At 39.6% G+C, this 19,292-nt stretch overlaps 1 protein-coding gene across 14 annotated transcripts in view; it reads right to left on the reverse strand.

The window, feature by feature from the left end:
- CDC14B (cell division cycle 14B) overlaps positions 1-19,292 on the reverse strand; it is a 125,582-nt gene that overhangs the window by 50,725 nt on the left and 55,565 nt on the right. For all 14 annotated transcript variants that reach the window (XR_010130293.1, XM_063696600.1, XM_031014624.3 and 11 more), the window contains exons 2-5: positions 18,593-18,683; positions 17,976-18,051; positions 15,893-15,985; positions 4,969-5,045 (exon numbers count right to left, since the gene is read on the reverse strand). Coding sequence is in view for 13 of the 14 variants with exons in the window: in XM_063696600.1 (XP_063552670.1) it covers positions 4,969-5,045; positions 15,893-15,985; positions 17,976-18,051; positions 18,593-18,683 (337 nt within the window). In the remaining variant the exon portion in view is untranslated. The remainder of the gene's footprint in view (positions 1-4,968; positions 5,046-15,892; positions 15,986-17,975; positions 18,052-18,592; positions 18,684-19,292) is intronic.

The following is a 19,292-nucleotide window of genomic DNA, read 5'->3' on the forward strand; positions in this document are numbered from 1 at the left end:
GGGAACCTGAGGCGGGAGGATCATGAGGTCAGGAGATCGAGACCATCCTGGCTAACACAGTGAAACCCCATCTCTACTAAAAATACAAAAAATTAGCTGGGCGTGGTGGCAGGTGCCTGTAGTCCCAGCTACTTGGGAGGCTGAGGCAGGAGAATGGCGTGAACCCAGGAGGCGGAGCTTGCCGTGAGCCAAGATCGTGCCACTGCACTCCAGCCTGGGCGACAGAGCGAGATCCCGACTCAAAAAAAAGTAGCTAAATGACAGTCAACTTAAAAGGGGGAGGGTTGGAATATTTAACAAATATTAAAGGCCAGGTACTATATCAAGTGTTTGTTTTTTTTTAAGAGACAGGGTCTTGGCCAGGCACAGTGGCTCACGCCTGTAATTCCAGCACTCTGGGAAGCCGAGGCTGGTGGATCACCTGAGGTTAGGAGTTCAAGACCAGCCTGGCCAACATGGCAAAACCCCATCTCTACTAAAAATACAAAAAATTAGCCAGGTGTGGTGGCGGGCACCTGTAATCCCAGCTACTCAGGAGGCTGAGGCAGGAGAATCGCTTGAACCCAGGAGGCGGAGGCTGCAGTGAGCCGAGATCACACCAAAGCACTCTAGCCTGGGTGACAGAGCGAGAGTCTGTCTTAAAAAAAAAAAAAAAGATACGGTCTTGTTCTGTTGTGCAGGCTGAGTGCAGTGGCATAATGAAAGCTCACTGAAGCCTCCTAGGCTTGAGGGATCCTCCTGCCTTAGTCTCCCAAGTAGCTAGGACTACAGACACATGCCACCCTGCCCAGCTAATTTTTTTTTTCCCCAAAGAGAAACGGTCTTGCTATGCTGCAAGGCTGATCTTCCAACTCCTGGCCTCAAGCTATCCTCCCGCCTCAGCCTTCCGAAGTGCTGGAATTATAGGCATGAGCCACCATGCCCAGCCTATACCAAGTGTTTTATATGCAGGATGTCACTTCATCCTCACAACTCCTTGAGGGAGATTTTATTATTGTTTCTGTTTCTGTTTTTTTTTTTTTTTGAGATGGAGCCTCGCTCTGTTGCCCAGGCTGGAGTGCAGTGGCACCATCTCGGCTCAATGCAAGCTCTGCCTCCTGGGTTCACAGCATTCTCCTGCCTCAGCCTCCTGAGTAGCTGGGACTATAGGCGCCCGCCACCACGCCTGGCTAATTTTTTGTATTTTTAGTAGAGACGGGGTTTCACCGTGTTAGCCAGGATGGTCTCGATCTCCTGACCTCATGATCCGCCCACCTCCGCCTCCCAAAGTGCTAGGATTACAGGCGTGAGCCACAGCGCCCAGCCTATTGTTTCTGTTTAAAGACTAGGAGACCAAGGCTCAAATCTGTAAAGGACCACAGAGATATCAGTAGCAGAGCTGACAGCAAGACTCCCATCTGTCTCATGTCAAGTCAAGCTATTAACAAATATACAATACTACCTCTCAAGAAAATAGGAAGCAGAGGCAAGCCCCCCCCACACAAAAACAACTAAGAAGCAAAGAGTATTATAACAGATAATACCAGAGAACAGAAATACACACTGTTCATAACAATGATCCTATGATATTTTTAAAAAATTAAACTATATTTTATACTATTTAATTATGCAGACCAGACACAGAGAAATATTTAATATAACTCAATAAGAAATCATATACACACATACATACACACACACTTTAAAACTCAGTGGTTAAAGAAGGCTGGGCACAGTGGCTCACCCCTGTAATCCCAGCACTTTGGGAGGCCAAGGTAGGCGGATCACTTCAGGCCAGGGGGTTGAGACCAGCCTGGGCAACTTAGTGAAACCCCGTCTCTACTAAAAATACAAAAATTAGCCGGGCATGGTGGCATCTGCTCTAGAGGCTGAGACATGAGAATTCCCTGAACCTGGGAGGCAGAGGTTGCAGTGAGCCAAGATTGCACCACTGAACTCCAGCCTGGGCGACAGAGCAAGAATCTGTCTAAAAAAAAAAAAGAGAGAGAGAGAGAGAATTCTATCTAAGTTGAATTAAATCTAATTAAATAAAACATTGCTACGGAACATAAAAGAACTTATTTACTATAAATGAATGCCATTCTTGCACAACGTCGTGTTAGCAATACTTTGTTGGTCATATTTATTCTATGTACTTAAAGTGGCAAGATACAAAGAATATAATGTCATTTCTATCAAAATATTATCAGGCTTTATTAATTCTGATTGGACTACTTTCTAATTGATAAGTTCTATAGAACACTATGTGAAGAAGCACTAAATTTAAAAACTTTAAGTCTATCACAGGTTGACACTTTTGTAAGATAAATATGAAATGCAATAGTACTATACTATTACATATCCAGTAATGCAATAATCTTATTTTTGTGAATAAAATAAATTACTAGAAAAATGAAAGGGGAAAAAAAAACAAAATACAAGCCCAAATTTCTTCTACTATTTGATTCTACAGACATAAAATTGCTCTATTCGATAACTATAAATGTTTCTAAAATCTTACTCTCAACTTCTGTATTTATCTCAACACAGGCTGGTAACAAAATGTCACAGATCGGCACCAGTTCACAGGCCACACTTTATGAAATCCCAGCACTTTGGGAGGCTGAGGCGGGCGGATCATGAGGTCAAGAGATCAAGACATCCTGGCCAACATGGTGAAACCCCATTCTCTACTAAAAATACAAAAATTAGCCAGGCGTGGTGGCACACACCTGTAGTCCTAGCTACTCGGGAGGCTGAGGCAGAAGAATCGCTTGAACTTGGGAGGCAGAGGTTGCAGTGAGCCCAGATTGCACCACTGCACTCCAGCTTAGCGACAGAGCAAGACTCCGTCTAAAAAAAAAAAAAAGAAAGAAAGAAACACTGTTTAGATAAATCAAATACCTAGTATCTACAATAGAAGAGATTCAAATTCCACAAAGCTGAATGGTTTCTAGCTAAGTCTTGTCTTTTGGAGAATTACTGACTGATGCTCCTGGGACCAAAAGGAACTAACTTCATTTCTCAGTGCCAAACTTTAATAATTTGAAACATAGCAAGGCAGTAAGCAATGCTTATTCTGTTTTTGGCACCTGTATTTAAATTAACTCAAAACGTCTTTTTTCACATCAACAGTGTTCCATGGATCCTTCACTGCACAGTGCGAAATGTGTGAGCATGTTCCTATTTCAGGACCTTGTGCTGTAAATGTAAGAGTGGCATCACAAAAGATTACCATCATAAAGAAGAGTTCTATAGAACAAATGTCACTACATCAAAAGATGACCAAGGTGCCTGTGACTCAAGACCAAAAATACAAGCATTTCTTTTAAAGGAAGAATGTGGTTGCTATTATGTTATAGGTTGAGAAGAATTTTCCAGCTTAGAAAATGATCTTTATCTCCCCCTCTTCCCTTCCTACCCACCTCAAATAAAAGAATACTTAAGATGAGCCATGAGCTAGCAGAAAGGGATGATACTGGGTTCAAGCCAATTCTAATTTGCTCAATCACCGATTTTCACAATTTTTCATGCAGTGTATTACTGAAGTCTTCAGACTGCCCTGACAAATTGTTATTTCATGGAGTAAGTCCACAGGCAGGCCTATAAAGTTATTTGAAAGGGAGATTCTGCCAATAATTAGAAATACCCATCCCAAGGCTCATCTACAATAAAGTCAGATTCACAAACTCCCTTTTTTAAAGTCAGGGCCATACATTCAAAATCAGGCATTTGTGGTTTATGTTACAATCCTAATACGATAAACTAACGAACTAATTAGTTTGAACAATGAACTAATAAGCAATAGTTATTATTAATTTGTGAATGGAAGAACAAGCAGTTTTTGAAAATATCAAAGTCTTCAATGAGTAAAATTATTTCATACATTTATTACCCATTAAGTACCACACAAGTATTTAAACTATAGAGCTAAGTCAAGTATTTTGATAAACGAGCAGAAAATTTTTTAGAACTTAATTTGATTTAAGCACTAGTCTTCTAGAAATATCTTCAACACAATCGCATGCTAAGTTTGAGATGATGTCATCCCTTCCTGTAGACATCACTAACTACCACCTCTGGAACACAGTGACTTGACTGGTTTTTCTGGAAGTGGTACTGCATTAGCAACCTTATCGACTGTCTCTACTGACTGTGTCCCCAGAAAAAAGGGGTTCATTTTGGTCCCAGAAAGTAACTACTGATTGTTGGGAACATTTCTTAACTTCTCAGGAACCACACTCCTCAGTGGTAGTTTTGAGTACAATAACCCAGGATTCTCACCTGATACAAAGCCTAGGTTTTGGGGTTTGCTTTTTTTTTTGAGACAAGTTATCTCTCTATTGCCCAGGCTTGAGTGCTGTGGTATGACCATAGCTCACTCACTGCACCCTCGAACTCCTAGGCTCAAACAATCCTCCAGCCTCAGTCTCCCAAGTAGCTGGGACTACAGGCATGCGCAACCACGCCTGGCTAATTTTTTTTTTAATTTTTTTATAGAGATGGGGTCTGTCTTTGTTGCCGAGGCTGGTCTGGAACTCCTGGGCTCACGCAATCATTCCACCTTGGCATTCCAATATGCTGGGATTACAGGCATGAGCCACTGTGCCCAGCCAAAGCTTAGTTTTCATCAATGGCAGTAGTTCTCAGCATACGGAGATTTTGCTCTCCATCCCCCAAGGCCACTTACAGGGATATACGGCAATGTCCGAAGACATTCTGAGTTTTGACAATTAGAGTGGGTGTGGGGATTTTACCAGCATCTAGTGGGCAGAAGCCACGGAGGCCACTAAACATGCTATGATGCACAAGATAGCCTCCATGACAAAACGTCAGCAGTGTCACTGTGGAAAAACCCAGATCTGTGGTGTTATTTGCACTCATCCTAAAATGACTATTTACCAGATCTTCTTTTTTCAGAAACAACTATCAAGATATTTCTGGAAAGCATCTGATTACCTGAATCTACCACATCATTCTTATATTTACCTGAAAGGAATATAGGATGTCTCTCCAAAGATTAATATTCTATATGCTTCTTCTGGGGTTCTCCCCAAATATATAACCTATGTTTGAAAAAAGAAGAAAAAGGCAATTTATTTCTAAGTGAAGATACAGTGCTGTCACTGCGAAGTAAATTTTGTCCAATTTCCAACCAACTGAGCAGGGTTCTCCAGCCTTCCCCAGGAGCCTAGGAATCACCCAGAATCCTGTCCATAGATTTCTTTTTTGTTTAAATCCTCCATTGCTGGTTTCTGTTGTTTGCAGTATAAGCCCTGACCAACAACTCTTCACAGCAACCTTTCGTGGTAAGAAGCACAGTATTTTAAAAACAAATTTTCCAAATCAAGACGTTAGACTGATCCCATGCTTTTACCTCCCCTCCTTCCTGAAAGTCCACTGAAATGACAGCTAAGCAGCGTGTAGGAGATGGGGATGGGGTTAGACTGGGGTGAGGTGGAAAGAGACACAAAGGCAGAACACAGACTGTGATTAACTCTGTCCATATAGGTGTGAGGGCTTGCAATACTGAACAAGTTGATTATCAAACTGCACTTGTTTTCGAAGCTCATTGACTTCTTTTGTCCTTAGAACTATGCTATGCTTTGACTTTAACCTGGGAGAATACCTCAAGTATATTCTTCAGCATTTGAGGTCTATAGTTGGTATTCCTTGCCTTTCCAAACATTTCTTTTTCCCTTGACATTTTTTATTTGACTACTATGCGTAGGATTTTTGGTCTGCAGTCATTTCCTCTTGATAGTTTCTAGATAACGTTCTCATGTCTTCTCACTTCTAGTGTTAAAGAAGTATTTTACTGATCTAAGTATCTCTGTCTGCTTCTTACAAGTAACCTGTTTGTTCTAGAAATCTGCAGTTTGAGACTTTCACCACCATCTCTCTAAGTAAGTCCTCTGCCTACCCTCTATTACATTTGCCTGGGACTTCAGAACCTTCCTGCAGGGCCCTTTCAACTAATGTACGGAAGGTTGGGGTTGGGGAGGCGGGAGCGGTGGGGAGGAGAAACAGCATTAAATCCGGCACATATATTATCACTAAAATTAGGTTGAACTCCAAAGATTACTTCAGGGAAATAGATTTTAAATTTCACTAATAAAAAAAAAGAAATCACTAAAAAAAGTTAATTGCAAACTTTTTATCTCCATTACTTAACATGATACATGTGACCTGTTTCCACAACCAAATGTGAAGCATTCTGAAGTTGGGACCCATGTCTTATGGTTTCATTACACACCAATCCGATTCACTGATGTACTTAGCTGAACCCAAATCTACTTACAAAAGTTAGGAAAATTTTAAATGTTTAATAAAAGTTGATATCAATGTGAAAATATCACTGGACTAAGAGAAATTTTTCAAAGTTCAAAGATCCAGCAAGGATCTTAGAAACTCAGAAACAGACATATCCTAAAACTAGTCATAAGCACTGACTCAGCTTCCAAAGGGCATTTCACCAATTTTCTGACTCAAGACGCATAAATGGAAAATTTTCCCAATGACTGGCCTGTTTCTGTTTCTTTCTTTCTTTTTTTTTTTTTTTTTGAGATGGAGTTTCACTCTTGTCGCCTAGGCTGGAGTGCAATGGTGTGATCTCAGCTCACTGTAACCTCCACCTCCCAGGTTCAAGCAATTCTCCTGCCTCAACCTCCTGAGTAGCTGGAACTATAGGCATGCGCCACCACGCCTGGCTAGTTTTTTGTATTTTTAGTAGAGACGAGGTTTCACCATGTTTGCCAGGCTGGTCTCAAACTCCTGACTTCAGGTGATCCGCCTGCCTCGGTCTCCCAAAGTGCTGGGATTACAGACATGAGCCACCATGTCCAGCCTACACACAGATCTTCTAGGCATCAACCTATAAGTCATGAAAATTAAAACATTTAAAAAATCAGCCTGTTTTTTCCAAATTCCCTTATTCCCTTCCAGTCTCCAATGCATGTATGCCTCTTCTAACACTTACCAGATAACATCAGTAAAGTCCTTCATTTTCTCCATTCTATTTTAAGACTTCCTAGCAGATTAAAAGAAACAAAAAACAAAACCTAAAACCGGAAGGGTGCAGTGGCTCACGCCTGTAATCCCAGGACTTTGGGAGGCCATCACAGGCAGATCACGAGGTCAGGAGATGGAGACCATCCTGTCTAACACGGTGAAACCCCGTCTCTACTAAAAATACAAAAAATTACCCGGCACGGTGGCAGGCTCCTGTAACCCCAGCTACTCAGGAGGCTAAGGCAGGAGAATCGCTTGAACCCAGGAGGTGGAGGTTGCAGTGAGCCGAGATCGCGCCACTGCACTCCAGCATGGGCGACAGACCAAGAGTCAGTCTCAAAAAGCAAAAACAAAAAAACAAAACAAAACCCTAAAACCAAAAAACAAAACCAAATAAAAAAACACCTTGAAGCCAATAAAAATAAGAATAGAGTCTGATTCATCTGTGTACTAAAATGAAATCTAGAGGCCCATTTAGGAATTTCTCTAAATTTCTAAGGCCTTCTCTCAAATTATACAAATTTTTCCTTAAGCACTAATTTAAGATAATTTTTCCTGCTTGTGATTACAGTTCTTTGGGTTCTTTAATTAGTAAAATTGCAATGGTATTACTTTCTCCTAACTTTCAAAGCAAAAACAGTCTGTAATACATTAAGGACTGTGGTTTAGCCTTGGAACACTAGTTTCATTCAAAAAACCACAAGAACAATGTAACATTTTTTTCCTATGGGGGAAAAAAACCCTAAATTCCTGACGATGAACTTTAAAAGACTGTAATTTAAAAATCCAGTTGTGGAATGCTGGCACATAAATAAATAATGTAAAGCATAATTAGATAAACTGAAGGAAGTTTACAGATGCAGAACAAATCCACTTATATAACTATCAAAGATATATTTGCCAATCTATAACTTTTACCTTTTTTTCTTTTTTGGCCAGGCATGAAGGAAGTAACTTTTACTTTTACACCTACTCATCTTGCTGATTCAAAAGGCCTTCCCAAATGAAATCATTCTAAATTTGTTACTAAAGAAGAATCCTATAAATAACTCCTACATTAACACAAATTCTCAGATTAGTAAACTCTAAATTGATGCAACTTATGATCTATCACCGTGCTTCTGGCAGTCTGGACACTTGGCGTTTCTCAAATTCTTTTGATATATTTTCATGAGAAGCTATATATATAGAATGCCCACTCTAATTCCACAGTGCTAGTTAAGAACAGGAAACAACAAATGATGACCAAGAGAGCTGCTGACCAGCTGTGATCGCCAGCTTCCCAGACAACCCCAAAGAGTCTCATCTGCTGGCATTTCCACCCTTGTGTGGTCCCCTCCCACAGTGAACAGGGTGCCCCTGTGTAACGAACAGGATACTGGAGTAATAGGGTGTGATTTCAGAGGCTAGATCATAAAAGAGGTAGCTCCTGTCATGCTTTCTCTTAGAACCCTCGGCTCTGGGTACAGCAAGCTGTTATTTTGGGAGGATACTCAAGCAGCCCACGTGGTATGGAAGAGAGGCCTCCTGCCAGCAATCGGCACTAACCTGCCAGGTATGTGACTGAGCCCCCTTAGACATGGACCCTCCAGGTGAATGCAGCCCAGACACGGTCCAGAACCAGACCAGACCCAACCAAGTTAAGCAACTCCCAGATGCCTAACTCATAGACATGGTCTAAGACAATTCGTACTGTTGTTTCAAGTCACAAAGTTTTGCGGTAATTTGCTGGGCAGCAATAGTGTGCAGTAGCACACCCAATTTAAGGAAATGGCCGTTTCCATTTGTTAAAAGTGAATAGACAAATACATGAGGCGTAAGCACAGAGATGCAGCTTAGGAGGCATCAGTAAGACCTTGTTTCTCTAGGATAAAGACTCTCTCTGAACGAGCAAATATCACACACACACACGCAAATACTGTGGTTGAAAATGCTTGAGACTGGTGTGGTTTTCAAAGTCATGGCACAAAGTTCTTTTTTTGCTGAACAATACCTCAACCATTCCCAGGACTTCCCACCACCCGCATTTTCTAAAATCACCATCTGCATGCCAGAGTCCCTGTGAGAACGCTGGACCCTCGATTACTAACATACGTTTCAAAACCTCGGAGGTATTGAACTAGCAGTGATGGAAGAACAAGCAACAGAAGCAACAGGATCCCAGCTGCATTACTTCTCCTTTCAATGTTTCAATGCTGACAAGCCGGGCCTCAAATCACGGAAACCCAATTAGACATGTGCTTCCTATTTCCACTCTTATGCACAGGATTCTGAAGCTTTATTTATATACTTAGAGAGCCTCTGTACAATTTAGAACCCAAACGTTATACAAGTCATTTCACCCTAGAGCTGAGAGCGACAAAGGATATTGAAATTCCAGCAACAAATGTGGCAGCCTGAGTAACCAGGAAATCCTGGAGAGATGTCACAATGTTTCCAGCACTTAAAGACTCTTGTGACTATTTTCATGTCAGCCAGATGATACAGTCTTTCCTACGCCAAGAACTTGATTGATTATTAAAAAAAAAAATCACTCTCTCCAGATTAACAAAGAATGCTCACAAATCAATGCAAGTTGAAGATAGGCTTACACATTCAACTGCTCAATAAAAAAGGTGAGCAGAGAAAAGAACACAGAGAATAAAAAAGTAAATAAAATCACTTTCATAGCTCCTGCACAAAACTGGTTAAGAAAAAAAACTCGTTAAAAAAAACCTCAGATGAACTTATATTTCAATAGTTTTAACTTTTAAAATTACTTTTACATATATATAATGATATATATAATGATCCTCAATTTCAACAAAATGAAACTGGAAGTTCAGAGTAGCAAACACATATCTACCAAGTCTGCTAATAAAAATAGTGAATTGGCCCTGGGAATTAGTACACGTTTGAGTGGTAGGGACATTTTTTAAAGACCAAGAAAAAAATCTTGATTTTTTTAAAACATGAAATCTCCTAAACTTTAACCACAGATGAAAAAAAAACCCACAACTATTTATAATGCTCTGTGAGTTTCATAAAACTGGCAGGCTACAACTTTCCAGACCTTGGCATCAACTGCTCATCCAAGATCACACCGCCTATTATTGATGGAAGAGGGCCTGCTCCTCTGGCCTTATTTATAGACAGGAACCCATCCTATCTAAAACAATGACCAGAACAAGGATGGGACCCAAAATTTCAGAAAGCTTAACGGATCTGCAGTCAAGGATCTTAAGCTATCAGAGAGCCATTTCTCTTCACTTTTTCCCCAAGTTAACAGCACCCAGCAAGCACCACGGGCAGTGGAAACGCCCGTCAGAAGCCATCGGGTGGCAAGGGAAGTCAAACTGTGATGCAGTGTGAGCAGGGCAGACAGCTGCCTCCCACAGGGCCGGCTCCCAAGGAAGCACTGGCTTCCCACTGAGGGCCTGTGCCATCCCTTTGCTCAGCCCAGTTTGCCTCACACTAGCTGGGGCCTGGCTACTACTGACGGTTGCCTCGTGCTGTTTGCCCTGCCTTTCACAGACACCCAGGAAGGGTGTTATGACCTCATTCTGTCCTCCAGCCTCTGCTGTCCCATCTGGGCAGCTGTTTGCTGAACTGGATTCTTACCCACTGCGTCTAGATCCTCGTTCTCTGTTCCCTTGTCTTAACTTCCCAACTGATCCTTTCCTCCTGCAGGCACCTTAACCTTAGCACTGGCTATTCTGAGTCCAAGATAATTAAATCATTTAAAAAGTGGGACCACAGATTCAAAAGATCATCATTAAATAACAAAGTCCCTGAGCTCTTATCATAACTGTAGAGGCAATCTCAAATTTAATGCAATTTAGAATTCTTCTCACAGATTGCTGAGTTAATATATTCTTAAATTTAATTAGTATCATCATTTTCAACATAAATGCTTACAAGGTAAGCCATTCTTACAGCTATAAAAACTGCTTAAACATAAAAAATAATAATACACAGTGATAAATTTTGAACAGGGAACCTACATGTTACAATTAGCTCTACCAAAGTAATCTATTAAACATTAGAGGAAAGCAAATTTGCAAGCTACGTGCCAAAAGTTTGCTTGTGTCATTTATTTTTTATACAAAATGCTTGGCATTTATTTTATACACAGAAAGGTGTTAGAAATGGTGGTTAATTTCCCAGGCTAGCCCTCAAAAGTACATTTAACCCACAGAAGAGATGAATACCATGTATCTTCAGAAAATCTAACTGCTGTGGCAGGAAGATGTAACCAAAGTTGAAAGACAAATACCATTATGTTCTCACTCATATGTAGGAGCTAAGTAAGTTGATCTTATGGAGGCCAAGAGTAGAATAAGGGTTATCAGAGGCTGGGAAGGGCGTGTGTGGTCAGGGGGAGTGAAGAGAGGTTGGTTCTTTGGTACAAATGTACAGTTAGAAGAAACAAGTTCTAGTGTTAGATAGCACAGTAGTGTGACTATAGTTTACAATAACTTACTGTGTATTTCAAAATAGAAAGGAAGATTTAAAATGCTCTCAACACAAAGAAATGACAAATGTTTGAGGTGATGGATACTGCAACTGCCCTAATTTGGCTGTCACACATTATATACATTTATAAAACTATCACATGTAACCCATAAAGATGTACAATTATGTACCAATAAAAAATTTTTAAATTGTATGTAAACATAAAACATATACGTACACAACATACATCTGTGCATATACACACACGTGCACATGTCTTGTTTCTATAAATATAAAAACTTCATTTTTAAAAGATTTTTTAAATTTCTCAAGAGTACAAATATGGATTTTGTGTATGACATTTTTACAACAAAATTAACAAAACAAAATTTCCAACTTTTCTTTCCAAAAGGATCTTTTTTATCATGAATTTGTTTTGAAAAGCACTTAAAATTTTCCACTTAAAATTTCACCTTTACTTTGAAATGACAGGTTAAGTATCATTATCCCACAATCTGGCCAGGTCATAGCCACCGGCTTAAATAGGGCAGCAAACTTATTTTGTAAAACAATATAGTATGTTTACCTTTCTGTGAATAAGCAAACAAACAAAAGCTCAAGTCATCTTTTATATTTTTCAACTCTTACAGTGGTGCAAAAGATTTTTAGCTTCATTCTAATTTGATACCAAAGAGTCTACCATTCAGATAGCTGAATGGGAAATACTTTTACCAGGCCACATGAAGAGCAATACTTTGAAATACAATAAAGACAAATGAGTACTCAACTCACTCTTCTCACTTCTTGTAACACACATGACGCCTGACCATCTGTCAAAAAGACCAATTGTGGGCATGTCAATTCATATTTTACACATTTGTGAAGCCTCACCTCTTCTGTTTTTAAGATAAAAAATAAATATAACACTTTATTTCCATGCCATAAAGGATTACCTCACACTCTCTGCCCAACCCACATTAGGTCTTTCTGTGTATACAAGGATGAAGGAAACACGTTACTTTCAGAAGCCCTGAATTCAAAAAGGACTGATAAAAATAAATAGAGTCAGTCTATTTGGAATATTTCTTTCCTAAAGATTCTTCCTCCAGATTTTTTTGGTTTTGTTTTAACATTACCATGCCAAGTCGAACACTAAAGAACCTTACTCTCTCCAAAATTCCTGACGACTCCAGAAAACGTTATCAAGGATGCAGATCAGTTTATAGGGAACTAGCACTCATCTCCACAAATCTTTAACCAGAGGATTTAATGTATTTTAACCAGATCAAAGCTTCACTTGCTTTGATGTGTTATCTTTTCAGGTGTCCATATTATATCTTGACACTGCTTTTCTACTATGAATACATTTCCTTTTCTTAGAAGCTTTTCTCCTGCTTTCCTGCCTATCAACATTACAGCTCCCAATTCCTATTTTAGCAGCCAGCTATGGCTGCAAAGGCTTCTGTCACAGCCAAGAGCTATAATCCTCCTGCCAAGCTAGCTCCTCACTGGGTAGAGTAATAAATGCAAGTGAAGATCCAAATTTGCTTACCTGGCACTTCCCTAACCAATCAAATCAGTACTAACCTGAAGGTGTGAAATTCTGGAAGGATTTCTAAATCTAAGATATATTAACTATAGAAAAATAAGCTTCTGTGGTCCAAAATACAACCATAAACAAAGTCAAAAGGCCAACATAAAACTGGAAACAAATATGCCAAAAAAATTTCAATAAATACGTCAAGGGGTTGTTGTTTGTTCACTAGTAGTTTAAAAACGACAGCAACAAGACTTAAAAAGAGTGATTTCTTATTTATAAACTTATCACACATTCTGTTTCTGTTTTTAAGACAACCCTGACTGAGTTCCCACTATGCCCATAGCCACCTTCAGAGGGGTTCTTCACACTGTAGTCCTTGTGCCTGGCTCCTCAAGACCCTACCATCTCAGGGACATCTCATCTGACCAGAGACAGCAATTGACCCGGAAGTGGCCCGGCCTGGCCCCTCTGCTTTGGAGTTCTGCTCAGGAGCACTCTCTCCTAGATGGAACTTCAGCCATCCAGACTTTGTCCAGGGCAGTGTAAAGGCAAGATCCACAAAGAACGGTTGGAACTTTTTTCTGTCACACCAAGGACCATTCTTCAGGGTTCCCTTTAATATTTTATGAATCTCAAGTATTCTGGCTGAATCCCTTTTTCTATAAAGTTGTCATGATTTATGTTAATCTATGAGGTTCCTCTCCCCAGTGACTGGCCAAGTAATAGGACCAAATGTCCCAGTTAAAACACCCACTTCTTCATACTCTTTTTCTTTCTTGGGGTCATACATAGACTTTTCTCTTTCTTTTTTCTTTTTTTTTTTTTTTTTTTGAGACGGGGTCTCAGTCTGTTGCCCAGGCTGGAGTGCCGTGGTGCGATCTCGGCTCATTGCAACCTCTGCCGCCCAGGTTCAAGCAATTCTCCTGCCTCATTCTCCCAAGTCGCTGGGATTACAGGTGCCTGCCACCACGCCTGCCAAACTACTCAAACTTTTTTTTTTTTTTTTAAGGCTTTTGCTGCAAGTACGAGAAACACCAAGAGAGGCTGGGAGAAAGGAAAACACCAATACGTCTGGGAAAGCTTATGAAACCAAATTTTAATAGACAATCTATAACCTATGTTTCATACTTTCAGGGATGATAATAAATTTTGAAGTTCTCTCAGAAACTTTTTTTTTCTTTTGGAGACAAAGTCTCACTCACTGTCACCCAGGCTGGAGTGCAGTGGCACAATCTCAGCTCAGGGCAATTTCCAACTCCTGGATTCAAGGGATTCTCCTGCCTCAGCCTCCCGAGTAGCCGGGACTACAGGCATGTGCCACCAAGCCCAATTAATTTTTGTATTTTTAGTAGAAACAAGGTTTCACCATGTTGGCCAGGCTGGTCTCGTACACCTGACCTCAAGTGATCTGCCTGCCTCGGCCTCCCAATCAGAAGCATTTAATTCAACTTTTGTGAACATAAATAGGAAAACAAAACAAAGACCTTAACCACTGCTGTTAATGATATACCTTATACATAAAAAAGAAAATTATTAAATCTTGAGGTGCGATTTCAACTAATATCACCAACTTTTGGACTAGTCTTTGTAAATTCCAGATTATCAAACTATACTCCAGAAAATAATTTTGAAAGGGTCCGGTAAGGCATGCCAGAGATAAGGAGCAAGCTAGAAGTGGGGAAGAAAGAACCTAAAGAGCTCCAAAAACAACCCTGTTTTTCTTTTTTGAGACGGAGTCTCGCTCTGTCGCCCAGGCTGGAGTGCAGTGGCGCGATCTCCGCTCACTGCAAGCTCCACCTCCCGGGTTCGCGATGTTCTCCTCCCTCAGCCTCCCGAGTAGCTGGGACTAAAGGCGCCCGCCACCACGCCCGGCTCATTTTTTGTATTTTTTTTTTTTTTTTTTAGTAGAGACAGGGTTTCACCATGTTAACCAGGATGGTCTCGATCTCCTGACCTCATGATCTGCCCGCATCGGCCTCCCAAAGTGCTGGGATTACAGGTGTAAGCCACTGCGCCCGGCCAAAACAACCCTTTTTTTCAAGTCTCGGAGAGAATAACTATTACACCGATGGTGGGGTGGGGGTGGAAGAAACATCCCCTGGCTACTCCCCACTGAACAGAGTGGCCAGCTTTCTCACCACCAGACACAGGGGGTAGTACTCTGGAGGAGCTCTAAGCTGGCTCTGGAAAAATTGCAGCTTTCAGGGCCCCTGCAGATGAATCCACTGGGTGCCAAACAAAATGTGACTCTTCAAAAAATAAATCTTTTCCATCATATTTACAAATAAATGAAATTCACAACTCTTATGTAAATACTGCTATTCCAAAGCACATTTCCAATGATCCAAATGGAGCACTTGATGGCATATGTATGTAATCCGTGTGGTGTGTAACCCATCTTCCGACAACACTGACATCCCGTGGCCTCCTGCTAGATGTTTTGATGAGAAAGGAGATGATCTTAATTAGGGGAAAAATGCCTAGATTCAAATTTTAGAAAGCACTTTTTAAAAAAATTTTTTAGAAAATTAATAGTGGGGTCCTGACCCCAGTAAGATGATTTTACAACTCACTAAATGGATCACGAGTGAATAGAAATAGCTTTGGAGCACTATTTTCCAACCCTTAGTGCCATAAAACATAAACCTTTGCCAAAGTAGTTGGGCACTTTTTAAAAAAATATAGGCTTTTTTCCCGAGCAGTTTTAGGTTCACAGCAAAATTAAGTGGAAGGTACAGGAGATCTCTCATCTACCTGCTACTTCCACATAAGCACAGCTTCCTTGAATTGGTCAATTTTTTAAAAGCAAAACATGTTCTTTCTGAACAGAAATCAAGACATTATCTTGATTTCAAAATTCCAACTGCAAATGTAAAGAACCACTGTTGTGTGCATTTTTATGAATACATTAGGAAAACAAATACTTACCATGTAGCATCCAACAAGGAAGGCAGCATTTGCTTGTTTTCTCTGATCAGAGCCAGTAAAATGAACAATTTTCTTCCTTAACATTGTAATGGACTGCATAAAAATAAATGTTAGCATTTTCTTTTTAATTTCAAGTCTTCCACAATTTCATTTTGTGATGAAGATAAATTCCAAATCCCACAACCATTCATATTATTAGCAAGACCTTTGAAAAGATTAACATTGATACCCACAAATACCATGTATCTTCCCATAAAAAGGCACATTCTGGGATGAGAATGAACATACAATTAGAGAAGAGGGGAGGGGACATGAATGGACACATGCTTAAAGCATGGGCTGCTTCTGAAAGAGCAAACCAAGAGTGGTAGAAAAGACCACCTTTCCTTCTGTTTGGTTTTTAAAGAAATCTGTCCCCAAAGCCTTTAAGTTAAAATAAAAAGGTATACAGAATTATCTACAGTGTTATAAGCCAGGGCAGTGAATAACCAGGAGAGGGGTGTGCAGAGACAGGAACTGGAAGACAGCATGGAGGGCTGCTATGGGGTGCCGCCAGTGCACTGCTCCTGACCTGGTGATCAAGATAATCATCTATGTATATTCCATTAGTGAAAGTTTACTGAGCTCTACATCCATGATGTGTACATATTTCTATTTATATGTTTAAAAGTTTTCTGGTGGGTGCGGTGGCTCACGCCTGTAATCTCAGTACTTTAGGAGGCTGAGGCGGACGGATCACAAAGTCAGGAGTTCGAGACCAGCCTGACCAACATGGAGAAACTCCGTCTCTACTAAAAATACAAAACTAGCTGGGCGTGGTGGCGCATGCCTGTAATCCCAGCTACTTGGGAGGCTGAGGCAGGAGAATCACTTGAACCAGGGGGGTGGAGGTTATAGTGAACCCAGATTGCTCCATTGCACTCCAGCCTGGGCAACAAGAGCGAAACTCTGTCTCACGAAAAAAAAAAAAAAAAAAAAGGGAAGAAGAAAGAAAAAAAGGACTGATACATTTTTGGTTGACCCAAAGACTAAAAGTCCACAGATGGTTGAGTACAGGAAAAAATTTTTTTTCCAAAATTAAAGCAAAGGAACAAATGTTGGAGGAAGAGAGAATTATTTTTAGCTTCCTAGTCCTGCATCAAACAAAAGATCTGCCACTGGCAACTGGAAAAAGGAGGGGGAACTCAAATGCACAAGGCCATAAATAGTTATATTCCTATTTAAGAAAGGCAAAAAAGAAGAGTCTCCAGCTCTGTAGCAATATAGCTTTCATGGTCAAGGAAAAACATCTGCCTTACCCATGAATTTTTAATTAAAGCATGTTAAAATTCTAATTAAAAATAAATTTTATTTCCTCTCTGTATTCAATTAAATTTTTTTTTAAGTGCCTGTCCCAAAAAGCAGTATTTTCCAGTTGAGAATTTACAGTGACTGATTTGGAACTGCTAGTGAGCAGTACATACATAACTTCCTACCGTGCATGGCCAACAATTCAGTGTTTTACATACATGAATGTGGTCTAAGTTCAAACCAATACAAATATACTTGTGTAACTCTCAGTGATACAGCCTTAATGACGTGCTTATTTGCCCTAGATTCTCACACCCCTTAATCGTATGTATAAAGGATCATGTAGTACAGTATCATGGGAGTTTCAAAATAGGAGAGAAAGTAAGATGAGTCCAGCTTTCTTGTTAGTTTGCTATCACTCCCCATCAAAATGAAGGCAGAAAGAACAATGGCCACAGCAAGGGAAGAGTTTCTCTTGTTAAGTTTCAGTTCTATTAGGTCAGACAATACGAGGTTCACTTAATTAACTGATTCCCACTTTGGCTTTTCAAGTATTTGGGCATCACTAATTCAAACTAGAACCAAATGACCCAAACTTAAACTGTTCATTCAAAACTCTAGAAAACAAATAGATACACTATGATCTTATAAAACAAAAAAACCATGTGCATGTCCCAAACACCACTGCAGTGAAAAACATGGCATTTCCTTTTTAAAAAGAGATGTTTTCCTTACTTTCGTCCCCCAGATCAAGCTAACAATGATTACTTAAGTCAAATCTTAAAGACTTTACCTTTAATTTCTTATTGATCTTGCAACAATATCTGTAAACCATTGCCAGATTGAGTGGTCCAAAATCTGCGTAGAAGCTTTAAAAATGAAAAATAAAAATGTGATGTACATTCTAGATGCTCTGAATATAAATGCCTTTTTTGGGTCTACAAGATCAAATTAAGATACGCAAGCATATACCAAATTGTTATGGGCCAATACAACTTAAAGGTACTGTTTTACTGGTGGAAGACTATTCTGGTAAATAATGCCTACTTAAAAATGCCACAAGTGCTATAATGCCTACATGTAACCTCAATGAACATGAACATACCTTCTAAATTAAAAAAGCTGTTTTTCCACACATATTTCCAAGGGCAAAACCACAATATCTTACTTAGTACACATTTATATCTCATTGTAGTGTAAATATTAGACTAGCAAATCTAAATGTTTAAATTTAGGGAGGTTTTTTTTTTTTTTGCTCTAAAGGTTTATTTTATTACTACAGGTGAAAAACAAGCATCCTGTAATTAGCAATCAATAGATTTATAATTTTCCCAGGCCATCCCATTTATAACCATACCTTTAGATTCTTCAAAAACAAAAAGTTAAAATCTTTTAAAGAGCAATACTTACTTCTCATATTCAAGTTCATTATCTATGCTGAAATAATGTACATTTGATGCACTCTTTGGTCTGCTGTAGAGAATGGCAAAACAAAGGCGATCTGAAATGGAAAAATTGCAATGTTCCTTCCTGGAGGTTACAAAAAACGTTTCATATACCATGACACAACTCTTTTCAGATGAAGTCAATTTTTCATTTTTTTCATGCACGTTTCAGATGGTAGGAGTGGTAATGGGTAATTACAAAATATTCTGGCTATTTGGGTGGGAATAATCAATGAGCACATTTTTAAAAGAGAAACTGCCTTTAACCGTAAGTTTCAAAAGTGGTGATTTTTCATGTAGTGATATGACTTCTAAACAAACCTATTTTTGTAAAAGTTTAGCTCCCCTGGATCAAGACATTTCAGCAAATTGCAGCATGCATGTGATGGCTAGCATCAACCTTGTAAGTTTCTAGATGAATTTCACTACGTTTTTCAAGACATCCTAAAAAGTCATTTCAGTAAGAAACTATTTTTTTCTTAAAGGGAAAGAATGCTTTCAAAATTGCTTCAAAATTACCGCTTACAGCTATAGAACAAACCATATGTTTCTCCAACTGTTCTTAGGGATCACTACTTTCTAACTTGGAATCATTACTTCGGTATTTTTACAATTAGACAAATTACCATTAAAACAGAAGCAATGAGAGGTTTCTGCATAATGGG

The sequence above is a fragment of the Gorilla gorilla genome, chromosome 13 (genome assembly GCF_029281585.2).
Source record: "Gorilla gorilla gorilla isolate KB3781 chromosome 13, NHGRI_mGorGor1-v2.1_pri, whole genome shotgun sequence".
NCBI lineage: Eukaryota > Metazoa > Chordata > Mammalia > Primates > Hominidae > Gorilla > Gorilla gorilla.